Source organism: Lutra lutra, chromosome 8 (genome assembly GCF_902655055.1).
Source record: "Lutra lutra chromosome 8, mLutLut1.2, whole genome shotgun sequence".
Classification (NCBI taxonomy): Eukaryota; Metazoa; Chordata; class Mammalia; order Carnivora; family Mustelidae; genus Lutra; species Lutra lutra.
The window spans coordinates 22,495,417-22,520,256 of NC_062285.1; the positions used below are offsets into that span (position 1 = coordinate 22,495,417).

Genomic DNA, 24,840 nt, shown 5'->3' on the forward strand with positions numbered 1-24,840 from the left:
GTGGGCAGGCCTCATTGGGTGCTGAACAGCAAAAACAGGTTTCCCAGAAAAGAGATTCTCCTTTGAGACTGCAGTCCCCGCTCTTTCCTGAATTGCCAGCCTTGGTCATGCCCTACAGGTTAGAGACTTGCCAGTCCCACAACTGGTGGGCCAATTCCTTAAAATAAATTTCTTTAGATGATAGATATATACATACATATGTACATATGTAGGTAGATACATGGATAGACAGACTAGTGGTTCTGTTTCTCTGGAGAGCCCTAACTAATATAGCTCCTCTAATTATCTTTTTTTTTTTTATTTTTTTTTAAAAGATTTTATTTATTTATTTGACAGAGAGAGATCACAAGTAGACGGAGAGGCAGGCAGAGAGAGAGAGAGAGGGAAGCAGGCTTCTTGCTGAGCAGAGAGCCCGATGCGGGACTCGATCCCAGGACCCTGAGATCATGACCTGAGCCGAAGGCAGCAGCTTAACCCACTGAGCCACCCAGGCGCCCCCTCTAATTATCTTTTAACTGTTGTCTAATTATCTCTTAACTGGGGCTCTGGTTATCTGTTGCATTGTCAACTGCTTCAGAACTTGTAATGGCTAGAAAGAATGGCTCGGTAGTCTCTCCTGGTTCCATGGGCTGACTGGGCTCAGCTGCGGGGGGGATTTTCAATCAAGGGTGTATGCTCACTGTCCGGAAGTGGCTGGCACTGGAGTTTTCTGAGATGGCTCACTCCCACAGCTGGTGCTTGATATGGGCTTTTGTAAGAGTTCCTCGAGGCCTGCCCTCTCTGCCACCTTCAGAGGAGCCCTGGCATGTGACTAGAGCTTCTTACAACATGATGCCTGGGTTCCCTCAGGAAGTGTTCAGACAATGGATGTTCCAAGAGATCCAGGCAGAAGCCACAAGACTGTTTAGGACCTTGCTTCAGAAGTCCCAGAATGCCATGTCTGCAGCATTCCCTTGGTCAGAGTAGTCAGAAGGCCAGCCCAGCAACATGTCCATATAGCACAAGGATGAGCGGAGGGTGGCCATCTTTGGAGGCTACTTATAACACTGGCCACCGCCATATCCTTCTGCCTGATCCTACCACCTTTGCCCAGACCCTCAATCTGTCCTCCTCAAAGACTCTGAAATGCTTATGTCCTAGTGTCACGGCCTTACATAAGGTCTCCGGTGGCTTGCCCTTTCCCACAGAAGAGGGCCAGTTGTCCACCTTGCCTTGTTTATAAGACTTTTCATGTTACAGTTCTGCAGTGTTCCCCACCTAGTACCCTGTCTCCCAAGCCAGATGGAATTTCTTTCAGGATTTTGCATATTCCATGCTCTCTCTTTCTTTCTCTCCTGCAGGCTCTCATACTCCTATTTGCTGTTTCTCAAACACTCTTTGCCCCTCCATCTCTTTCTCTTGCTTTGCCTAGCTGATTTGTGCTCATCTTTTGATTTTGAGTTAAGGTCTGCTTTTTCTGGAGTGCTGAACCCTGGCACCCCAGGTTTGGACTGGGTACCTTCCTACGTGCTCCAGTTCAAGGGTTGGCCCAGGTCCTTGGGTTGATGTATTGATGCAATTGGACTCTGTTAAACTTGCTTTTACTTTGCTTTATTATTGAACCAGCAAAACATCAATACAAGATTAAGGACTCAAGCAAGTGGATTATTCCACTCAGAGCAGCACCTAAGGTTTCTATGGGTTACATAGTCCTTAGGGCTTAAGAAGGAGCCCAGACCCCAAATTATGGACTCTCTACCTCACGCTGGCAAAATGCCAGTCTCAAAGGTCCACCCTGTTGTCACAAAAGGAAGTTCCCATTGAACTAAAAGGTTACCCTTCCAGGTTCTTCCACATCAGTGGTAAGCAGCAGGCCTGGCACAGCCTTAACCAGCCCCTCACCTCTGCTACCCACTGCACATAGGGCTGAGGGCATGAATGTAATTTTTTGCCATGGTCTCTCTCTCGTTACACCACAAGCTCTCCATTGGCATTCACTCTTTTTTGTTTGTTTGTTTGTTTGTTTGTTTGTTTTAAATATAACCCTAGTACTGAGAACAGTACTATGATCTTGATAACTTGATTTGCTGAATAAGTGTACACCTAAATGAATGAACAAATACGTTTACCCTGAACACTGCTCCGTGTCCCTAAACGTGATTCCTGCCTCTGCCTTCTTGGTGCTAGCTGTTCATACTTACTCTCTTCAATGTCAAACTCTTTCTTTTTGTTAAGAGCTCTGTCTTCATTCCTGGCCCAAGAAATTGGATGCCAGGGCAAGAACTTTCAGCCTTGGCCTTGACCCTGTGAATGGCAGTTGGCCAACCCTCAGCCTTGGAACCTGTATCCATTCGGGCCGGTCCCCCAAGGGAAGGATTTGGATACTGTTTTACTCTCATATTTTGTTCTCGTATGCATGTAGGCATAAAGATTCAGCACGGTTTGAATATTTAATCAAAATTTACAAAATGCCTCAACATGCAGATACTTTCCCGTGACGGTCAGAGAGTTTCTCTGCAGATCTTACGACAGTGGCTCAGTGGGCTGTGTCAGTGACTCTTCCCCTCTGTGTGTCTCTGCTATGGTTGATTTGTGTTGTGTAAGGCAATATTTAGAGGAAGGGTAGGTCAGTGGTAAAAAGCCCACAGATGCTGACTACGGTTCAGATCTGAGTCCTCGTTGTGTGACCTCAGACAAAAGACTTAGCTTCTCTGTGTCTCAGCTTCCACATCTGGAAAATAGGGAGAACAATTGTGATGATAATAGTGTCGCCCTCATAGGGCTGTAATGAGAATGGATTAAGTTTCTGTGTTGCAGGGCTTGGAAGAATGTTTGAGACCTCATAGGAGCTACATATGATTTGACTGTTAGGATTCATGCACAAACATTCCTGAGCCTCAAATTCACATGTTTTGCTTTTAATGTCTCTAGTGGGACTTCTGTGTCATGATTCTCTTTCTGGCCCCTTTCTGTCGAATGTTCTGTCTGCATAAGCCACTATTTCTGGATCATGTGATTGCATTTCTCTCTGGATATTTGATGGGTCTCTGTGTCCTAGTTGTTTGTGTGACTGTCTCTTAGCTCTGCTTTTCTGGGGGTTTTCTTCTTCGTTGTTTCACTTTATTATTATTGTTATTATTATAATATTTATTATTTATTTAAATTATTTATGATTTAAATTATTAGTCACCATACAGTACATCATTAGTTTCTGATGTAGTGTTTCATGATTCATTGTTTGCATAAAAACACCCAGTGCTCCAAGCATTACATGTCCTCCTTAATACCCATCACCGAGCTCACCCATCCCCAACCCCTCTCCCCTCTAAAACCCTCAGTTTGTTTCCCAGAGTCCATAGTCTCTCATGGTTCACTTCCCCTCTGATTCCCCCCCTTCATTTTTCCCTTCCTTCTCCTAATTTCCTCCATGCTATTCCTTATGCTCCACAAATAAGTGAAACCATATGATAATTGACTTCCTCTGCTTGACTTATTTGACTTAGCATAATCTCTCCAGTCCCATCAATGTTGATGCAAAAGCTAGGTATTCATCCTTTCTGATGGCTGAGTAATATTCCATAGTGTATATGGACCACATCTTTTTTTTTCTTTGTTAATTCCTTTTTTATTAATATATAATGTATTATTTGCCCCCAGGGTACAGGTCTGTGAATCGTCAGGCTTACACACTTCACAGCACTTACCATAGCACATACCCTCCCCAATGTGGACCACATCTTCTTTATTCATTCATCTGTTGAAGGGCATCTTGGCTCTTTCCACAGTCTGGCTCTTTGTCCACAAAGAGCCAGACTATGGCTTGCTGCTATGAACATTGGGTGCATGGCTTGGGTGCATATGGGCCTTCTTTTCACTAATCTGTACCTTTGGGGTAAATACCCAGTAGTACAATTGCTAGGTCATAGGGTAGCTCTATTTTTAACCTTTTGAAGAACCTCCACACTGTTTTCTGAAAGGGCTGTACCAACTTGCATTCCCACCAACAGTGTAGGAAGTTCCCTTTTCTCTACAACCTCTCCAAAATTTGTTGTTTCTTGCCTTGTCAATTTTGCCATTCTAACTGGTGTAAGGTTCTATCTCAGTGTGGTTTTGATTTGAATCTCCCTCACGGCTAATGATGATGAACACTTTTTCATGTGTCTGTAAGCCATTTGTATGTCTTTGGAGAAGTGTCTGTTCATGTCTTCTGCCCATTTTTTGACATGATTATCTGTTTTATATATGTTGAGTTTGAGGAGTTCTCTATAGATCTTGGATGTTAGCCCTTTGTAGTATTTGTGAATATCTTCTCCCATTCTGTGGGTTGCCTCTTTGTTTTGTTGACTGTTTCCTTTGCTGTGCAGAAGCTTGTGATCTGAAGAAGTCCCAAAAGTTCATTTTCATTTTTGTTTCCCTTGCCTTTGGAGATGTGTCTTGAAAGAAGTTGCTGTGGCTGATGTCAAGGAGGTTACTGTCTATGTTCTCCTCTAGGATTTTGGTGGATTCCTGTCTCATATTGGGATCTTTCATCCATTTTGAGTTTATCTTTGTGTATGTTGTAAGAGAATGGTCGAGTTTCATTCTTCTGTATACAGCTGTCCAATTTTCCCAACACCATTTGTTGAAGAGACTTTTTTCCATTGGATATTTTTTCCTGCTTTGTTGAAGATTATTTGACCACGGAGTTGAGGGTCTATATCTAGGCTCTCTATTCTGTTCCACTGCACAAAAACAGACACATAGACTTCTTTGTTTTGCTTTAATGTGTCTCTTTTATTTTTATTTAAGAGAGAGAGTGAGAGGGTACAAGAGGGGGTGGGGCAGAGACACAGGGAGAGAGAGGGAATTTTAAACAGACTCACCACCCATCATGGAGCCTGATGTAGGGCTTGATCCCATGACCCTTAGATTATGATTGGAGCCAAAGTCAAGAGTCAGATGCTTAATTGACTGCACCACAGGAGCAGTGTGTGCCTTATTTAATTTTCTTGGTTTCTCTCTGGCTTTATTCTGTGCTTTCTCTCTTGCCTTTCTTCTGTCCTCTGCCAATACCCATCATGTATAAACTGAAAATTAAAAAATATTTTCTGAATTAGTTAGTTTTCTCTTCTTCAGAAATTTAGCAGCTTATGAATACCATATTTCTCTTGTTCTTTGTTCCTACAACCTCCTGTGGATTTTCTTCCCAAGTGGTTCAGTGATGCTTTCTACAAAAGAGATTCCTGGGGTTTGGTGGGCTTTTCTTTCTTAAACATAGTGGGAAAACTGTTAGGCGCCTTTATTGCTTTGCTGGGAAGGCTTCTTACATTTTCTGCCTCTCTTCTAAACTGTACCATCCCTGGATATAAGACAAGAGAAGAGACAGTGTCTCTTTTATTCCTCAACACGTTCCCAGGGTCCAGCATGGTGCCAGGAACACATGATGCTCTTGACAAATATTTGGGAGATGAAGGAATTCCACGAGGGCACATCAAGAGTTTAGGAAGACCTAGATGAGCACCATGTCATGGAGCTACTGTCTTTTTTTTTTTTTTTAATGGTTTCCAACTCTGCAGAGTTGTCAGTTTATTTTGTTTCAGTGCTTTTAACTGTCTGGGTTCAATTCCCCAGAGAAAAATGTCTTTCTAGGAACTGATTTTCTTTCCAGTGTTTCAAACTGGATGGGTTTCAGTCCTTAGCCTCCCAGTTACTAGCTGTGATTCCTTAGGGGAATTAATTTTTCTGAGGTTGTTTCCTCAATTACAAAACGAAAATAAGAATCTCTACTTCAAAAGTATATTGTGAGGACTGCGTGTAATGTATAAAACACATTTACTATGTTCCTTGCAAAAGGGCAGCCATATAGACAAACAGAGTACAATGGAGAGCCAGAAATAAACCTCACATGTATGGCCAATTGATTTGGGACAAGGGTGCCAAGACCATTCAATGGGGGAAGGACAATCTGTCCAAAAAATGATGGAGAAAAAAACTGAATATCCTTGTATATAGAAAAAGAATTGGACCCCTTTCCTCACATCATACAAAACACATAATGGATCCAAGACATAAACTTAAAGACAAAAACCATAAAATTCTTAGGTGAAAATTTTCATGACATTGAATTTGGCACAATTTCTTGTGGAGCCACTGTCTTGTCTCCTAGCTACCTTCATGTGTCTCTCATCCATTAAGTAGATCTCACATCTTTTCCCACCCCACCCCTGCCCTTTGTACCCTAAAATCACTTACTCAAGGGAGGCCTTTTTAATCTCTCATTAATCAAACTCTAGTCATTGTCCCCCGTTACTCCCAGTTGGCCTTCCACTCTGGCCTTCTGCCCCTGCTGTCCATCCTCACAAACACAGACTTATTCATCCATTGAACAGTTACATCCCATGTGTCCCCTATGTGCTGGGCGCTGTGCTAACACCTTCACACCATCTTCCCCTTCCCCCAGCTTAGCTGTGGTGCCCTCCCTCTGTGTACTTATCAAAACCTCGCCTTGTGTCAACCCATACAATATTGAAATGATACCAAAGTACCAGTTATGCTTTGTGTCTGTCCCTCCTAATGTAAGTAAGGTCCCATAAGGTAGGGCCCATCCCTGCTTTATTCCTATTTGTACTTAATGATATGTATGTTATAATCCTCATGACTGTCACCTGAAGAGCACCTGTTGAGTATGTGCTGGATTGTTCTGTGAATGGCTCCTAATTCTGGCTTGTACTCTTGCATAAAATAAATCTGATTCCTTCTGGGTCCATAGAATATTGGCAGGCAGCTACTAAATCCCCCACACCAGCCCTTCTCTAATCTGGATGTTGTTAGTTTCTCACCTGTCATGAATTTCAGTTCCTCCATCAGCAGATCTGCTTCCTCCAGCCAGATCCTGGCTTCTCAGTGTGCCTTTGAAAGCAAAGATTACACAACAGAGCCAAGAACACTGAGTGTGCTTTGAGCATCAGAAGTACAGTGCATCTCTCCCCTCTTTTTCCAACCACTGTTCCTGTAATTACATTGTTCATATCACATTTGAATTTTAGTAAGCTGCTACACACTACTGTTCTCACAGGTTAGTCTAAAACCTACAAATCTTAGGGGCGCCTGGGTGACTCAGTCAGTTAAGCGTCCGACCCTTGATTTCGGCTTAGGTCATGATCTCAGAGTCCCGAGATTGAGCCCCTTGTTGGGTTCTGTGCTCAGCCGGGAATCTGCTTCTTCTCTTTCTCTCCCCCCACCTTCCCCTGCTCATACATTCTCTCTCTCTAAAATAAATAATAGATCTTTATATTAAAAAAAAAAACCTGCAAATCTTATTCATTCCTCAAAGTCTCTTACCGGGAATGGCTTATTCTGAACTTCTCATACCAAATTATTCTTTCTCTCCCACATTTCCTGTGCCCCCACATCACAGTGCTGCACACACAGGCCCAGACACAAACACCCAGACTCACAGAGTCCAGTGTGGTCCCTAGGGTATGACAATATGCATGGAGGCTGGGCCAGGATGTCACATCATGTGACATCAGCAGCTACATGATAGAAAAGACCTTTTGAGTTTATAGTGCTCTCTACTTTTACATTACAGTGTGCTTGTAATTATGAACTTTAAGATTCTAGAAAAATCGCTGGCTAGTAAAATATGGTGGTTCAAACAAGCACATTTTATTTACTGAATGTCCCCCAATTCCTTTGTTGGGAGCATTGCCCTTTGTAGGCCATTTCCTGAAGGTGGGCTTTATAATAAGGGTTTGAATTCTAAGTTTGAATCTTGGCTTTATCACTTTCTGTGTTGCAATTTGTAAGGAAGGAGAAAGGATTTCCCCTTTACCCTTCGGAGTTCTTGAGACCCATGTAATAATACAAGAGAGATGAACAAGAAAAACAAACAGCAGTTGATTAACATGTAGACCCCATGGGAGACAGCCAGGAAAAGAGAGTATAGAATTCAGGCCCAAATCCTGTCCTAATGAGGAAGGGTCAGGGGGAGGTAGGCCTCTTAGGGGAGAGTAAATGATTTCAGGAAAGGTGAAAGCTCAAGAAAGAGGAGTTGGGAGTTGTGATCCTTTACAACAAAGTCACGACAGTGTGCTGTTGACTTCTAGTTTCTTCTCCTGTGATAAGAATCCATCTTCCCTCCTTGGTGGAACTCTCCTGCAGAGGATTTATGACAGCTGAGCTCCTTCTGGCAGATAAGGGGAGTTCAAAGAAAACTCCCTGCGTTTGCTGTTTATCAAATAAACAGCTCAAATAATCAGTGTACCAAAGCAGCCTATTTGGGGTTAGGCCTCATAACCTGCTACCCTTCAAATGTGTCCTTGTAAGCCTTTTTTCATTTCTTCCTTCCTAGATCAGACAGAGGTGGTGTTTGTTTTATTCACCAGGGTGTAGACTGTGCATCTCCATAACTACCTAGGTCCTAAGTAAATATGAATGAATATGTGATATGTGACCTACTTACCTTTTATAAGCCTGAATTGTCCTCAACTGTAAAACGAATCAACTCTACCTATCTTGCAACATTATTGTAGGGCTTGCTGAGATAGTATCTGTGAAACATTTAGCACATAGTGATATCAGACTAAATGTTTGATATTGTTATTAGTGGTCAATCAGTGAATTATATGATGTAGGGTAGGAACAGAACAAAGGTCAACAGAAGGGTACATCAACGGGAAAGAGGCAGTTGGCCTATTGCTTGGCCCAAGCATCTTGTGGGTTTGGGGATGGAAAAGAAATGTGACTGACAACTGATTATAGATCGGATGGCAAATAATTCCCTGGAAGTGAGGCAGACACTTAGGTTTTAAGATTTTATTTATTTATTTATTTGTCAGAGAGAGAGAGGAAGAGAGAGCAAGCACAGGCAGACAGAATGGCAGGCAGAGGCAGAGGGAGAAGCAGGCTCCCTGATGAGCAAGGAGCCCGATGTGGGACTCGATCCCAGGACGCTGGGATCATGACCTGAGCCGAAGGCAGCTGCTCACCAACTGAGCCACCCAGGCGTCCCCGACACTTAGGTTTTAAAACTCCTTTTCCTCCAACTCTCATTAGAATCTTAGAGAATGGATCGTAGAAGAAGGTAGCTCTTTATTAATACTTAGAAAGCGTCTGTACCCTCTGTCTCACCTTACCTGTTCCATGTCTTATTAAAGAGTTTTTGGGAGTTCGATAAACAGAAGAGCTGACCATGAGCTCTGAGCTGGGGCAGTCAGGTCATTAGTATTCAGGGTGGATGCTTGAGTCTGGTGCATGGTCATCCTGAGGCACTCGTTAACATTTCATGGAAATCCAGGAAGCATCCCACTTAGAACTGAAAAATTTTGACCTGAGACCTAAAACAAATAGGAAAAACAAAACTACTACTACTACTACTACTACTACTTCTTCTTATTATTATTATTATTATTATTATAAATCCAAGGAGACACTCAGTGCCTGCACTATGAATGAAAAAGGAATTTTTGCAATTTAAAAGAAATCCCTTTCTCAGAAGCATATCTGCTGGGCCAACTGTGATGCCAAGGCGATTTGCACATTTTCTAATACCATCTTTATAGGCTAAGGCTAAAAATGTTAAGCCCGATGATTTTGGGAGCAACCTGCTTCTTGAGAGCTAAGCACTTTTGGAAGCATGTAAATTCTTTTCAATTCTGGAACTTCCTGAGGTACAAAGGGCCCCTGTTCTTTCCTGGGCACGGAGGGGAGAATCTTTGCTTTTGGAAACTGGATTGTGTGGAGGAAGTTGGTGAAGGTACGAGACAGCAAGTGTGAGATCATCATCAAACCGGGGCTTTCTTTTCCCTTTGACACCAGGCACATTGGCTGGAACCCTCGGACTTTGATCCTATAGGGGCCCTGGATGTCACATAAAACAAGAGCATTGAGCAACTCAGTTTAGATAGGGTTTGAAACATGTATACGTAAATTTCTTGCTGCCTTAGAGTTGTGAATGGGCGAGTTTTCACTGGGGTGCTACCAGCACCATTGCGAGAAGCACCGTGTTATGACAGTGCCATTATGGAAAGCATCCTGAAGGAGGAAGCTGCAATGAGAGTTCTACCCTCCGGTCAGAAACTATGCCAGTGTAAATTGCAGAGAATTGAATGTCAAAAGACCTAAGTTGGAGACATTTACCACGTGGGTGCCTTGGTCAAGTCACTTAACCTCTCTTAATTCTGGTTTTCTCATCTCTGAATAATCTTTTCTGGCTCTCTGGTTGGTCATGGGAATCAGATGACATCCGGCTCTGAAAATGCTCTGGGACATGGGCAGTACTTATCAAGTGCGTGGTTTGTGCATGCTGATCTGGTGGGACATTTACTACTGCAGAATGTGGAACGACACATTACAGACAATGTAGGTGTCCTGGTAAGAGCATGCTTTCTAGTATCTTAGTCAGGTTTGGCTGATCTAACAAAATACATAGACCAGGTGGCTAGTAAACCACAGACTTTTACCTCTCCCGGTTCTGGAGGCTGGAAGACTGAGATCAGGGTGCCAGCACGTTGGGATCTGGTGAGGGGCCTCTTCCTGCTTGTACACTGAGGGCCTTCTTCTTGTGTCCTCATGTGGCGGAGCACAGAGAGCAAAAGCAGGTTCTCCGAGGACCCATAAAAGGGCACTCTTCCATCACGAGGGCTCCACCCTCATGACCTCATTTAATCCTCATCGCCTCCCAAAGGCCCCATATCTTCACACCACCACATGGTGGGTAGGATGTCTACACAGGAGTTTGGAGAGAGTGCAAAGGTTTAGTCCATGATATTCTGCCCACAGTTCCCCAAAACCTATGTCCTTCTCATACGCAGATTGAATCCATTCCATCCCAGCAGCCCCCAAAATCTTTACTGGTTCCAGCATCAACTCTAAAGTCCAAAGTCTCATCTACATATCCTCTAAATCAGATATGGGTGAGTCGAGGTACATTTTTTTTTTATAAGATTTTATTTATTTATTTGACAGATCACAAGTAAGCAGAGAGGCAGGCAGGGCGGGGCGGGGGGGGGAGATTAGTCTCCCCACTGAGCAGAGAGCCGGATGTGGGGCTCCGTCCCAGGATCCTGAGATCATGACCTGAGCCAAAGGCAGAGGCTTAACCCACTGAGCCCCCAGGCACCCTCGAGGTACATTTCATCCTGAAGCAAAATTCCTCTTCAGTTGTGAACCTGTGAAACCAGACAAGTCAAATGCTTCCAGAATCCCCTGGTAGGAAAGCATAGGATAGACATCCCATTCCAAAAGGGAGAACTAGGAAAGGAGAGAATGGCAGGTCCCAAGCAAGTACAAAACTTAGCAAGATAAACTTCATGAGCTCTCAGGCTCAAGGTAATTCTCCTGCTGGAGGCACTGCCCTCCAGACCCACTGGGGTGGGCTCCTGCCCCCAGGCTCTGTGGGCAGGGACTGTGTCTCCAAGTGACCCCACCCCCACAGTTTTGAGCTGAGGCCAACTGGCCTATCAAAAGCAGTATTCCCTTCTTGAAACCAGGACGCATCCCTGATTGCCTGTACCACTTTTCGGGTGATCCTCCCCTCAACTAGAAAAATAGTGTCTGTTTGGAGCCAGATAGTTCTGTGGCCCACCCTGTAAAATCTCTGTCCAAAAGCTTTCCTTTTCTCCTTGCTGTCTCCTTCCTCTTTGGTTCAAACTGGTAGTTCTCCTGCTGGGTGGCTGATTAAGTCTGTGGTTCTCACCCAGGCTAATCTCCTTATCGAACAAATGCTTGGCCACACGCTTAGTGTTCTCTCCTAAACATGTTTTCTCGGTTTTGTTTTTTTTTTCTTCTTTTCTTTTTCTTTTTCTTTTTTTTTTTTTCTGCAACGCAGATAGGCTGAGAATTTTCCAGATCTTTAAGTCCTGCTTTTCTTTTGACTTTAATTCCATCTTCAGGTCATCTCTCTCTTGCATTTTATGGTAAGTAGTCAGGAGGAACTAAGCCACACGTTCAATATTTTGCTTAGGAATCTCCTCAGTTAAACATCCAGTTTCAGCACCTACCCTCCACAAAATGCTAGAGCTTAAACGCCATTCAAAGCCAAGTTCTTTGCCACTTGATAACAAGGATCGCCTTTTCTCCATTGTCCTTTCATAATAACATGTCCCTCTTTTTTCCATCTGAGACCTCATCAGAATGGCCTTTATGTAACTTCTATATATCTGCTAGTATTCTGCTCATGATCACTTAACCATTCTCTGAGAAAGTGCAAGCTTTGTCTGTAGCTCTTATTTTCTTCCTGAGCTTTTAACAGAGTTACCTTTAAAATCCTGTTCATGGAACTCTAAGCCTTTTCTAGCATGAGCCTTGAAAGTCTTCCTATTATCCAGTTCCTAAGCCATTCATACATTTTTAGGTATTTATTACATTACCACTCCCCACCACCTTCTCAGTACCAGTATCTATATTGGTGTTTTCTGCAGAAACAGAACCAATAAGATATATCTAGAGATAGAGAAAGAGATTTATTTTGAGAGATTGGCTCACATAGTTAGGGAGGCTGAGAAGTCCTGTTGTCTGCCATCTGCAAACTAAAGACCCAAAAAAGATGATGGCGTTGTTCCAGTCCAAACCTGAAGAAGGCCTGAGAATCAGAGAAGCCAATGGTATGAGTTCCAGTTTGAGTTACGAGGCCCAAGAACTGGGGGAGAGGGTGGGTATTGGGGTGTATGTTCTCATCTGAGTCTGAAGGTCTAAGAACTAGGAGCACTGACGTCTGATGACGAGACAAGTCAGATTTCCCAGCCCCAGCACAGAGCCGATTTGCCTTTGTCCATCTTTTCTCCTACTCAGGCCATCAACAGATTAGATGAGGCCCACCTGCCCTGGGTAGGGTGATCTTCTTTACTCAGTCCAGCAATTCAGAAGCTCATGTTTTCTGGACACACCCTCACAGACCCAGAAATAGTGTTTTATAGCTCCCGTGACATTGACATGGCCCAGATCGACACATAAAGTTAATCATCACATACCAATAGCATCCTTTTTTTTTCTTTTACATGATTTCCTGCTTTTTATATAAGAAGGGGAAGAGTGCTGTGTGCCCATAATTGTGAACATACATAGTTGACGTTAAAGTCACCAAAGATCAGAAGCGACTCTTTAGGAGGATGGGAAATGGAGTAGCAGAGACTAAATTCCATTTTGTTCTGTTTGTATTATGCACCTCACTCAGCTTTCTATGGATGCTGTAACAACAGGGGCGTCCGCCACATGGATGAGCTGGGAAGGGACAACATAAATTTATAATTCTGCCACTGAATGTGAAGCTTTAAAAAGAGTCCCATTGGTCAGTAAAAACAAGCTCCAGAAATGAAATTTTGGATAATTACTGATATTTTTCTTGGGAGGTTATTATGAGTGATAAGGTGCTTCACATGGATTTTTGATAGTGATTTTTTTTTTAGATTTTATTTATTTATTTGACAGTGATCACAAGTAGGCAGAGAGGCAGGCAGAGAGAGAGAGGAGGAAGCAGGCTCCCCACTGAGCAGAGAGCCCGATGCGGGGCTCGATCCCAGGACCCTGGGATCATGACCTGAGCCAAAGGCAGAGGCTTTAACCCGCTGAGCCACCCAGGCACCCCGATAGTGATTTTTTTAAAGATTTTATTTATTTATTTGACGCAGAGAGAGAGATCACAAGTAGGCAGAGAGACAGGCAGAGAGAGAGAGGGAAGCAGGCTCCCTGCTGAGCAGAGAGCTCTATGCAGGCCTCGATCCCAGGACCCTGAGATCATGACCTGAGCTGAAGGCAGAGGCTTAACCCACTGAGCCACCCAGGCACCCGATAGTGATTTTTTTTTTTTTAAGTGCAAAGGCCATGTCTGAACAGATTCTGGCACAGCCATACAGTGTAATACTCCAGCAGTGAAAAAGAACAAGCTACTGATACACACAGCAGCATAGATGAATTGTTAGAGAATTTATGCTGAGAGAAAGTTGTCTTACACAAAAGCATATGTACTATATGATTCTGCTTAAATAGATTCTAGAACAGGCAAAACTTGATCTTTGATAAAAATTAATCACAAGAGTAGGGGAGGGCTGCAGATAGGCTGGGAAGGGATATGAGGGAATTCTCTAGAATGCTGGCAAAATTCTGTATATTGGTAGGAGATTGGGGTACAAGGGTGCACAGATTTTTCAGAACTCCTCAAATGTGCTTATGATTTTATTTTATGTAAATTTTACCCCAAAATGTACACAAAATGATGATAGGCATGTTGAGGTGTTTCAGATGGAAGCGTACTGATCTCTGTATTGACTTTGAATTGTAACCACCACCACAATAAAAATGGACTGATGGTTGCACAATAAAGCAAATGTAAAAAGTTAATTGTAGAATCTAGTTGGAAGTTATTCAAGTACTCGTCCAATTCTTCGCATTTTTCTCTAGGTTTGAAAATCTTATAATACGAAGTTAAGAATGTAATTTCAGAAAAAAACTATTAATATAAAAAAAATCACAAGGGCACAACAGTTAGGTTTTTTTGTTTGGTTGGTTCGTGTTTTTTTCATTTGTTTGTTTTGTTTTGCTTTTTGGTGATGCAATGTTCTCTTTTTTTAATCATTTTTTAAAATTTATTTTCAGCATAACAGTATTCATTGTTTTTGTACCATACCCAGTGCTCCATGCAATCCGTGCTCATATGGTTTCACTTATTTATGGAGCATAACAAATAGCATGGAGGACCTGGGGAGTTAGGAGAAGGGAGTTGGGGGAAATTGGAAGGGGAGGTGAACAATGAGAGACTATGGACTCTGAAAAACAATCTGAAGGGTTTGAAGAGGTGGGGGGGTGGGAGGTTTGGGATGCAATGTTCTTTTAAGCACTGAATGTCCTTAGAGAAATTGAGCTACTTGTCGAAGGTAAATGAGAGTTTATTCCATTACCTTTGCTCAAAATATTGCATAAAAGAGATATTTAGAATGATAAATACATAAGGATTTCTGAATTTGAAATATGCCACATTGAATTGTTAGGAGATTAAATTTAAAATTAAAAAACTACATGTTTTTGAGTATCATCTTTTTGACTACATGTCATTTCATTTTCGATTTTTCCTTTTGTTAATCTCCATGAACTATCTTGAAGACATGGTAGGTTCTGAATTCCGAAGAGGCAAAATAAACAGGTGATAGAATACAACTAAGAAGAATGTATTATTTTAATGATATAAATTAACTGATAAATATTATTGAAAATATTGATTTTTAGGGTACAAATAACATCATAGCCCTGACTTTCCATACCCAGAGAATTATTGAAGACTGGAATATAATTCAAAATGACTGTGACAGATTAGAGCATTATATTTTTTCAAAAGGAGAAAATTCAATAGGAACTTACACAAAAGTTCAGGACCAAAACCAATAAATGGGGATGGACCAGTTTCAAATCTAGGATATCAGCAATGAGCATGTCAGCCCTATTCACTGAATATTCACTGTCCTTTGTGCTATAATTGGATCCAGCTTTGGTACATATTTTTTTCTTTTTTTTTAAGTTTTTATGTAAATTCTAGTTAGTTAACATATAGTGTAATATTAGTTTCAGTACTAGAATTTTTTAGTGATTCACCAATTACATGCAACCAGTGCTCATCACGAGTTCCCTCTTTGATCCGCATCATCCATTTAAGCCATTCCCCCACCCACCTACCTTCCAGCAAACTTCTGTTCTCTGTAGTTAAGAGTCTGTTTGATAGGTATTTTTTTTTAAGATTTTATTTATTTATTCGACAGAGAGAGAGATCACAAGTAGGCAGAGAGGGAGGCAAAGAGAGAGGAAGAAGCAGGCTCCCCGCCAAGCAGAGCAGAGAGCCCGATGTGGGTCTTGATCCCAGGACCCTGAGGTCATGACCTGAGCCAAAGGCAGAGGCTTTAACCCACTGAGCCACCCAGGTGCCCCTTGATAGGTATTTTTAAATAATATGGAAAAATACATAAGAGCTTAAAGAGGAACAAGATGACTAAGATATTGAAAAGCTGGTCCTAGAAGGAAAATCTGAAAGAAGAGGAACTTCTCTCAGTGCTTCCAGATTGAAAAGGTTCAAGTTCCCTTTGATTATTACCATTTTCAATTTCATGAAGTGTTTTAATGGAGAGATTCTATGAAAAAATAAACAAGGGAAATGGATTCAAGTTAAGAGATGGTAGAGTTGTGCAAATTGAAGGATCTCTTGACTTCAAGGTTGATTAAAGTCTGGAATAATTGTCAAGTGATACTGGGATTTTGCATCCCTGGAGAATTATGTAAACAAAATAAAAATTCTGAGTGGATCTAGACTGACAGGCTAAAGGTTGGGGGCAAGTCCTGATAATCACCAGAAGGACTTAATTGGGTCTATGTTCTATTAATAATGTTTCACTCAACATTATTGAGTGAAATACATACAAAACATGTAAGTTTTAAAACAGAGCTTGGTACTAAATTATGTTCTTTCTATAAGGAATGGCAACTTAAACTTCGCTTCACTCAGAAATTCCCTGTGTTAGGTCACAGCATGGTGACTGTGGATAGCAATACTATAGTGTATACCCAAAATCTGCTAAAGGGGTAAATATCAACTGTTCTTACCACAAAAACAAAACAAAACAAACAAACAAAAAAATGAAAAGGAAACAATGATAATTATGTGAGGTAATGGATATTTCAGTTGGGTTGATTATGGTGGCGATTATTCCACAACGTATAAACATTGCAAAACATGAAGTTGAACACCTTAAATATAAATCATTTGTGCTCCTGAATTATATCAGTAAAGCTAGAAACAAATCACTGTATTGAATGATTTTTCTTTTATTGGACTCGTCTCCTAGTAAATGACTACATGTTGCTTTGATGACAGTTTGTAACATTGTTCTTAATTCAGTTACTCTACTTTATTGTAAAATAATTGCAGTATATCCTGTAATTTTTCTCCTTAATGTTACAACATTATCATTTGGAGGACATTTTTATATGGGAACAATTATGTTCATGAATGTTTTCTGTCGGTGAGAGGATCCCTACCTGAGCATAAGTATGTTTCGAATTCTTCACTCTTTGGTCCTACTAGGGACCACTTAGACTGGAAAGAGATACAAATGTCAACTTTGTGAATGATTTCTCTTCTTTCTGAAAGCCAATATGGCAAAAAATCCTCTTGCATTTTCCACCGTAGCCTCTATTTGTGGTTTCTTAATCTTGTTGCATGGTTCGCTTTTATTCTTCCCCTTTGCAGAGCAAAACTTGCTTCCTGTTGTGATGCTGCTCAAAACTTCATTGTTTCTCAGAACAACACTCCAGCTGGGACCAACATGAGCTACGAGGTGGAAAGCAAAAATGAAATCCTAATTAGAGAGAATATTTTTAATATGTTTCCAGTGGTGAGTAAAGTTTTGTTGTGGTTGATTTGTGTCGCCATTCCAGATGACTTTTCTTCCACGTTACATTGTAACTTATACTAATAGGGAAGTTAACCCAGAATTAAAATACCATACATTGTTTTGATGTAAAAGATGGTGATAGTGGTCCATTTTAAAAAGGAATTTTGAATGCAAGTGGCTCTGCAGGGAATGGTATTTATATCTTACATGATAAGCTCTCCAAGTCCTTGAGTCTTTATAACTCATCCTTGCATGAGATGAGCTTACTTGGGTTTTCTGGATAGGAACTACTGGGGCTTGGGAAGAGGATCATTTTTCACCTGGAATAAGATTCTTGCAGTTGTCAGTTTTGGTGACTGAATCGGTTCCTTCAGAAGGAACTATGGGTTTATCTGGCTAATCTTTGGGAAGTAAATATGTTAGGAATTTGTTGTCAGTGGGTGGGGGGAGGGGGCTGCCTGGGTGGTACAGTTGGTTAAACATCCAACTCTTGGTTTCATCTCAGGTCATCATCTCAAGGTTGTGAAAATGAGCCCCACATTAGTCTCCACACTCAGTGCGGAGTCTCCCTCAGATTTTCTCTCCTTCTCCTTCTGCCCCTCCCACCTGTGCTCTGACTCTCTAAAATAAATAAATAAATCTTAAAAAAAAAAAAAAAAGAATTTGTGGTCACTGAACATAACCTCACACTCAGGAATCTCTGTGTGGTATGTTCATTGATGTATCCCAAGCTCCAGAATATTCCCCAGTGCATACATGCATTCATTACACAGTCATTAAATAAGCTAATGAGTAATAGTACAGTGTCATTACAAGAAGAAACTTCTTTAATATAAATCCAAACTTGGGGAGAATTTTTGTCATGAAGAACATCCCATCGCTTATAATCATACACCTTCGGTTATCTTCTCATGAGTTTATTAAAAGCAATTAAGCTAAGTCAGTCTGGTCAAAAATCGGATGACCTAATATATGCAGTTTACCAACTGTAGAATATTCTGTTCTTGCAATTAATTCCTTTTTGTTGGACCTTTGACTTCTTTCAACTAATTTATTGGTCATATAAGTTGTGCCAGTTTTTCTTTTACTCTTATAATTCAAAGGAAGTCTAATTGGCTGGGAATGATTGAAAAATGAATAGAAAATGATAGAGAAAAAAAATAGAAGAAATTTTCCGGAAGGAAAGGAGGACCAAAAATAACTCATAATGCATTCTAAAAATGCCCTCATGAGGCACTGAAATTACCAATAATTGAAAAGATAATAAGTACAGAATATTTATATTATATTTATATATAAACATATATATATAAATATATATATATTATAATATTTATATTATATTCCTGACCCAAGAAGGCCTGAGAGTTTCACAATGAGCAACTCTTTCACCCTTGCAATTTTTTCTCGTGTTTTCCTTGCTTTAGACAGACCAGAACAGAGGAGAGACAGGGATTTTTTTAGCTTCCGGTTGGCACCTAGAAAAGAATAACCTAGGGCTTGATAATTCTGTATACAGTTAACAACAGCATCGGTTTCCCAAATTTGCACGGATTTTTCAGAACTGCGGGTGTGGAGGTTGGGAGATAATTCTGAAGTGAGTACAGTAATAGTAGCAAAGCGAGAGGCCACTTTTCTGTGTTGCTTCCACACTCCCTTTCCTCTCTAAGAGAGCTGGCCTCCTTCTGGTCCTGCTGCCTACATCCCCAGCCTCCTTGTTCTGTTCTGCTAGAGAACTCTGGGGCACACAACAAGGAGATGACAATAGACACTTCTGATGAATGTCGTAAAGTCATTTCCTCCAAACACTTTGCTAAGTTACCTGAAAAGAAAGCAAAGTTGGTTTTCGACCAGAGTGAGCAATGAGCAGGACTTGCTCAACATAGCACACATTTTCCACTTTCTTAGGAGCTTTGTTTTAAGAAACATTGGAATTTGTCATTCAGGGGTTACTCTTACTGAACATGAGATCCCCAAGCATATGGGCTTTTCCCCCTAGTTGACCAAGAAACTAGAGAAAACATGTGTTATTTTGAGTGCTTAATTGGAGACGTTTTCTTCTGTCAACTTTTCTGTTGTACCATTAAGAGTTTATTTGCATTCTATCCAGTCTGTAAAATTCAAAATTGTTTGTGGCACCATTTAGTAAACATAGGTCAAAGACATCTTGAGCTAGGATTACAGTGGATTTGAAATCACCTGAGGTATCTAGGAACCATTGACTTCAGAGCCATGTCCTCTGCTAGGCAATTGCAGATACGAAGAGAAATAAGGTACATAATTAACATTGTATTCATGGAATGTGAGAAACTGTGTCACATGGGGTGAATAAGAACATGGGCTCTTTCAGGGGTTTGAATCTCAGCTCTGACACTTGCTAGCCATTCCTTAAACCCATGCTTTTATTTCCCCAGCAGCAAAATGCTCGTAAGGTTCACATGTGTTAATAAGTCAGGCACTTGGAACAGCATCTCTTGTATAATGATTACAATATGATTCTGAATTGTTAGAGACAAACCAACTGTGCTGAATCAGAGTTCTCTCTGCTCATTTGGTGTTGCCCAGATGGAGCCTGAGAGCACGTAACAGTCATAGGGTTTCAGGAGTCCTTTGGGCTTCACACAACCGCACTGGCCCTGAGGTGTTGCCATTGGTGCTGGGAAACTGGCTTTGGGCAATGAGCTGCCCTGATTTGTAGTGTTGGTCCATTTTAGTGGTGGACGTACCCCCGGGGTGGTTGACTTAAATTTACCAGTGGCTTCACAACTGTTCACAAAATTCCTGAATATTCACCAGCTGACTACCCCATCCTGGTCCAAGAGGCTCCCAACTCAACACTGGTGGTTTTTTCCAGGGTGGACCATCGGGCCAGCAAGCATTAATTGAAATGTCACTGTGTACATTCCAACATGTGAGGTGTGTGGTGAAAGATGAGGGGACGTTAAATGTCACAAACACGTCCTCTGCCCTTGAGGACCTCCACTCACCCTCTAAAGATAAAAGAGGTGAATCAGGACAATGTCACTGTGGTGTCTAACCTGGGCCTTCTTGGTGCTGCTTAGGGTCCCATCATTTCGTCGGGGAGAGGGACAAGCAAAGACAAAGAGCACTGTTTAATGGAGAAGTTATGTTTCTGACTGGGAAGGACTTGGGGAAAGGGGGAAATCTTTTGGGGGTAGACAAGTCGGGTCCTCGGATGAAATATAAGAGGTTCAGACCTTGGAAATCAATTTGAAATATGTCAGCAGAGAGTTAGTAGGCATCCCTGTAGCACCGTGGCTGGTCATTTGTGGAGATGGCAGGCATAAATCTCATGTCATCCCTGAGCCTGAAGGTCTAACTCTAGCAGAAACTTCTGCTAAATTAGCTATTAATTTTATGCCCAAGAATAGAGGACTTCATTATACTTTCTAATTGCTTCATTTCCTCTATTTTGCTGAAAACATTCTTGTTTGTTGGAAAGGCCCAGTGTGGGGTTTTGCCAGTCTAATGTTACGTACTTAATTGTGTGATTTAAGACACATTAAGTTACATTTTATAAACAAATGTATTATATGTTAGATTATTACACCATAGGGTCTATGATATGCTGTATATTCCTCTCAAGAGAAATGAAAGGTAGGTTTACAAGATTTTTTATTATAAGTTGTAAGTTGATCAACATGCTATGGCATTTCTATCTCTGCCTTTTTTTCCTTGCTCTTTTCCTTTCCTTAGCGTGTATAAAAAAAATGTAGCTGCTTGAATTAAGCTGATGATATTTATTGTTCTGAAACTAAAGCTATTTTGTGATGGTTTCTCTCTTCCTTCTGCTAGTCTCAGCCCTTCATGGAGTACCCGTACAATCAGTGCGCAGTGGTTGGAAACGGGGGAATTCTGAATAAGTCTCTTTGTGGAGCTGAAATAGACAAATCTGACTTCGTTTTTAGGTAAGACCTGTCAGACGGGTTTCCTTGAAACCAAAGGTCAGTTGGATATTTTAAAGGAATGCTGTAAAGCTCCTCCCTGTAAATTTTGACCTTTGAGCTGTGTTGCTTAAGTCTACAAATTACTTGGGTAGACTTTCCTGAGGTGTTAAATGGATCATGAGTTCCTCAGAATGTTAATACCAGAAGGAAAAAAACTGTGCTTTGGCCACTTTGCTGAAACTCTGAAATCGTGGTGAAAGAGGGTCTTCACTGCGGGACTTGTCAGAGCCTACATTGTATTAAGGATACCATGGCTCCCTCAGAAGGGCTCTGGAGAACAACATTTGCCAGGCTCACCTGAAAAAAGGGAAAAAATATATATTTATTTATATATATAAACATATTATATATATGTATACATATATATATTATACATATATATATATATGAACAGAGCATTTCAAGAAACTTTTGTTCTCAGATAATACTTGAGAAAATGCCGACCTAAGCATCGTATTGCCACACAATATCATTGTTTCGTTTTCTGGCTTGAAATTAAGAAACGAAATTGTGGAGCTTCTAGATTCTGGTCTTTTAAAGTGTCTGTATCTCAGTAGCAGCTAGCTTGCAAATGCAGAAGCAGAAGTGATTTGTTTCTCCCTGTGCCTGTGCTAATAAGCCAAGCCGTGGAGTTTCTGCACTTTCAGAATATGATGGAAAGGTGATTCATCCCTGTGAGGTTGGATTTCAATTGAAATACACCTCTTTAAAAAGTAAGTCGAAATCTGTTTCTTCCTATTTCAGGGGCACTGATTTCATACATCAGAGGAGAGCCTTTGATTCTTATTGATTTAATGCTGTCGTTTCTTCGCAACTGAAAAGGAGGCCGGACTTTCAGTCACTAGCTCACTGTCCCCCTCCCCCCAATCCCACTGCTTTGCTTGAATCTCATTTAAAGTTTTTATTGCTACAGGTAATGACTGAACAGTAGACCTGACAATCCAGCAAGTCATTGAATGTAGTCCTCATGATTCATGATAAAATGGCCAATACCTGAATGATTTAGCCATTTAGTTAAAGCACTCACTATGAAAAAGCCATAATGAAGCTAAATAATTCTTCTTGTAATAGACTTTTCATAGATTTAAAATTCTCAAAACATCTGTGGGGAAGATTATGGTTACCCATCCATTTTACCTGATAGAGCAGATACACGAAATGCAAGTTGAGGTTTAAAAAAGAAAAACATCGGGGCGCCTGGGTGGCTCAGTGGGTTAAAGCCTCTGCCTTCGGCTCGGGTCATGATCTCGGGGTCCTGGGATCGAGCCCCGCATCGGGCTCTCTGCTCAGCAGGGAGCCTGCTTCCCCCTCTCTCTCTGCCTGCCTCTCTGCCTACTTGTGATCTCTCTCTGTCAAATAAATAAATAAAACATTAAAAAAAAAAAAAGAAAAACATCTCAGCAACTACTTAATTTCAAACTCCCCAGTAAGTGTGCCTATTTCCAGATCCTGCATTTGCTGCCAGGGATGTTTCTGAGACAGAGTTTCCTGTGAAGTGAGCTTTCCAGAATGAAAGGGCAAATGAGGGCTTAGATGTGGTCATGGTCATTAAAATTTATTTAAATGTTAAGTCTGTACTTAGTTTGTGTCTACGTGGTCAGAATTTTGTAGTAACAGTCTGGAAACTGCTTATTATTGTTTGTTTTTCATTCCAAAAGTTTGGGAGCTACTAGCTGAGTGGGTAAAGAATAAAAGAGTTGAAGAATGGATGGTTTTACCAACTACCACTCTATGTGTACAATACGCCATTACTCCCCTAGGAGTCTCCTATGATACTCTGCTGGAAATCACCTTTGATTTTAAAAAGAATAATACTGTATTAGAAGATAGATTTGTTATTACAGGTTGTCCAGTAATGAGGGCGTTTCTGTATTATCTGTGATTGATATTTTTCGCAAGGTGCCATGTTTAATTATTTTCTGACATACCTTTTATTTATTTATTTATTTTTTTTAAAGATTTTATTTATTCATTTGACAGAGAGAGATCACAAATAGGCAGAGAGGCAGGCAGAGAGAGAGGAAGAAGCAGGCTTCTGAGCAGAGAGCCTGATGCGGGGCTCGATCCCAGGACCCTGAGATCATGACCTGAGCCGAAGGCAGCGGCTTAACCCGCTGAGCCACCCAGGCGCCCCCTGACATACCTTTTATATCAATGAGAGGTGTACACGGTCCATTTGATTTTATGTTTCATTGAGTGTGGAATGCTGTTTCAACCTCAGTTCGTTGAAACTCAGAAATGCTCTTTTTATTTGTATAGCTTAAAAGAAATGGTCTACTTGAAATTCTGTAAACAATACTTAGGGAGTCATAACCAACTTTCCCTTTTTTGTGAAAGGAATATAATTACTCAAAATTACAATTCTTAATTTGTTCTGAGTACTAAAAAATTAGTACTCAAAAGAGGAAGAGAACATTTATATGAAAATATCATTATAGGAACATTAGGGTTTTATTTATTAACAGCAGAATTTGCTAGAAAAACTATCCATATGGGAATCAGGAGATTTCAGGGTTTGGTGTTTGTTTTTTTTTTTAATAGACTTTGCTTCTGGCATACTCCATAACCTTAGTTGCAATGCCTTGTTTTTTTTTTTTTTAACCTGTAAATTGATGACCATAACACTGTGGAAATATAATCAATAGAAATAATAATTTTAATAAAAGGATTATGAACTCTTCAGCAGCTAGCAAGGTAATTGTCATTTCTCATTTTGATATACTTAAGGGTCTTAATATTAAAAGCATTTACCAAATTTGTATATTTTATGCAATGTTGAAGTGTCAATTAAGAGTTCAGTACTTAGGGGTACCTGGGTGGCTCAGTCATTAAGTGTCTGCCTTCACCTCAGGTCATGATCCCAGAGTCCTGGGAGCAAGCCCTGTATTGGGCTCTCTGCTCATGGTGGAGTCTGCTTCTCCCTCTCCCACTTCCCCTATTTATGCTCTCTCTCTTTCTCTCTGTCAAATAAATAAATAAAATCTTTTTCATATAAAAAAAGGATTTCAGTACTTATTAAAGTTTTAAATGGAAATCAGATCAATTCAGAACTCAACAGCCATCATTTTCTCCAATAAACCGACAGTGATTGTATGTGTACATGTGTGGGTATGCGCTTTTTTTTAAACTTGCATTTTGAAAACGCTTTCCCCCCCCCCCAAATTTCAGGTGTAACCTTCCTCCAATTACAGGAAATGTGAGTAAAGATGTTGGCAGTAAAACCAATGTCGTGACTGTAAATCCCAGTATCATAAAACTAAAGTAAGTATGTCCAACTTACATAACTGTTTGAGAACATTTGTTTTATTGTTTAACATGTTGGTTTAACATGTTTCTTAGTTTGAACACTAATCTTGTTGCTGGAATGACTTGCAATGCAATATAGCTGGAATGACTTTGGGGAAAAGATAGAAGAATATAATATATTCATAATTTTTTACTTCCTCTCAAGGTTGTAGCTCATAAGAGGTATGATCAATTGTACCTCTCTCTCCTTTTCTTTTTTTAAAGAAAACCATTCCATTTTAAAGACTTTATTTTTT

At 40.7% G+C, this 24,840-nt stretch overlaps 1 protein-coding gene across 1 annotated transcript in view; it reads left to right on the plus strand.

Annotated features, from left to right (window-relative positions):
- Nucleotides 1-24,840, plus strand: part of ST8SIA6 (ST8 alpha-N-acetyl-neuraminide alpha-2,8-sialyltransferase 6) — a 148,426-nt gene that overhangs the window by 120,008 nt on the left and 3,578 nt on the right. Inside the window, exons 5-7 of the mRNA XM_047741664.1 lie at nucleotides 17,186-17,330; nucleotides 21,147-21,259; nucleotides 24,467-24,559. Of these exons, the coding sequence (XP_047597620.1) occupies nucleotides 17,186-17,330; nucleotides 21,147-21,259; nucleotides 24,467-24,559 (351 nt within the window). The remainder of the gene's footprint in view (nucleotides 1-17,185; nucleotides 17,331-21,146; nucleotides 21,260-24,466; nucleotides 24,560-24,840) is intronic.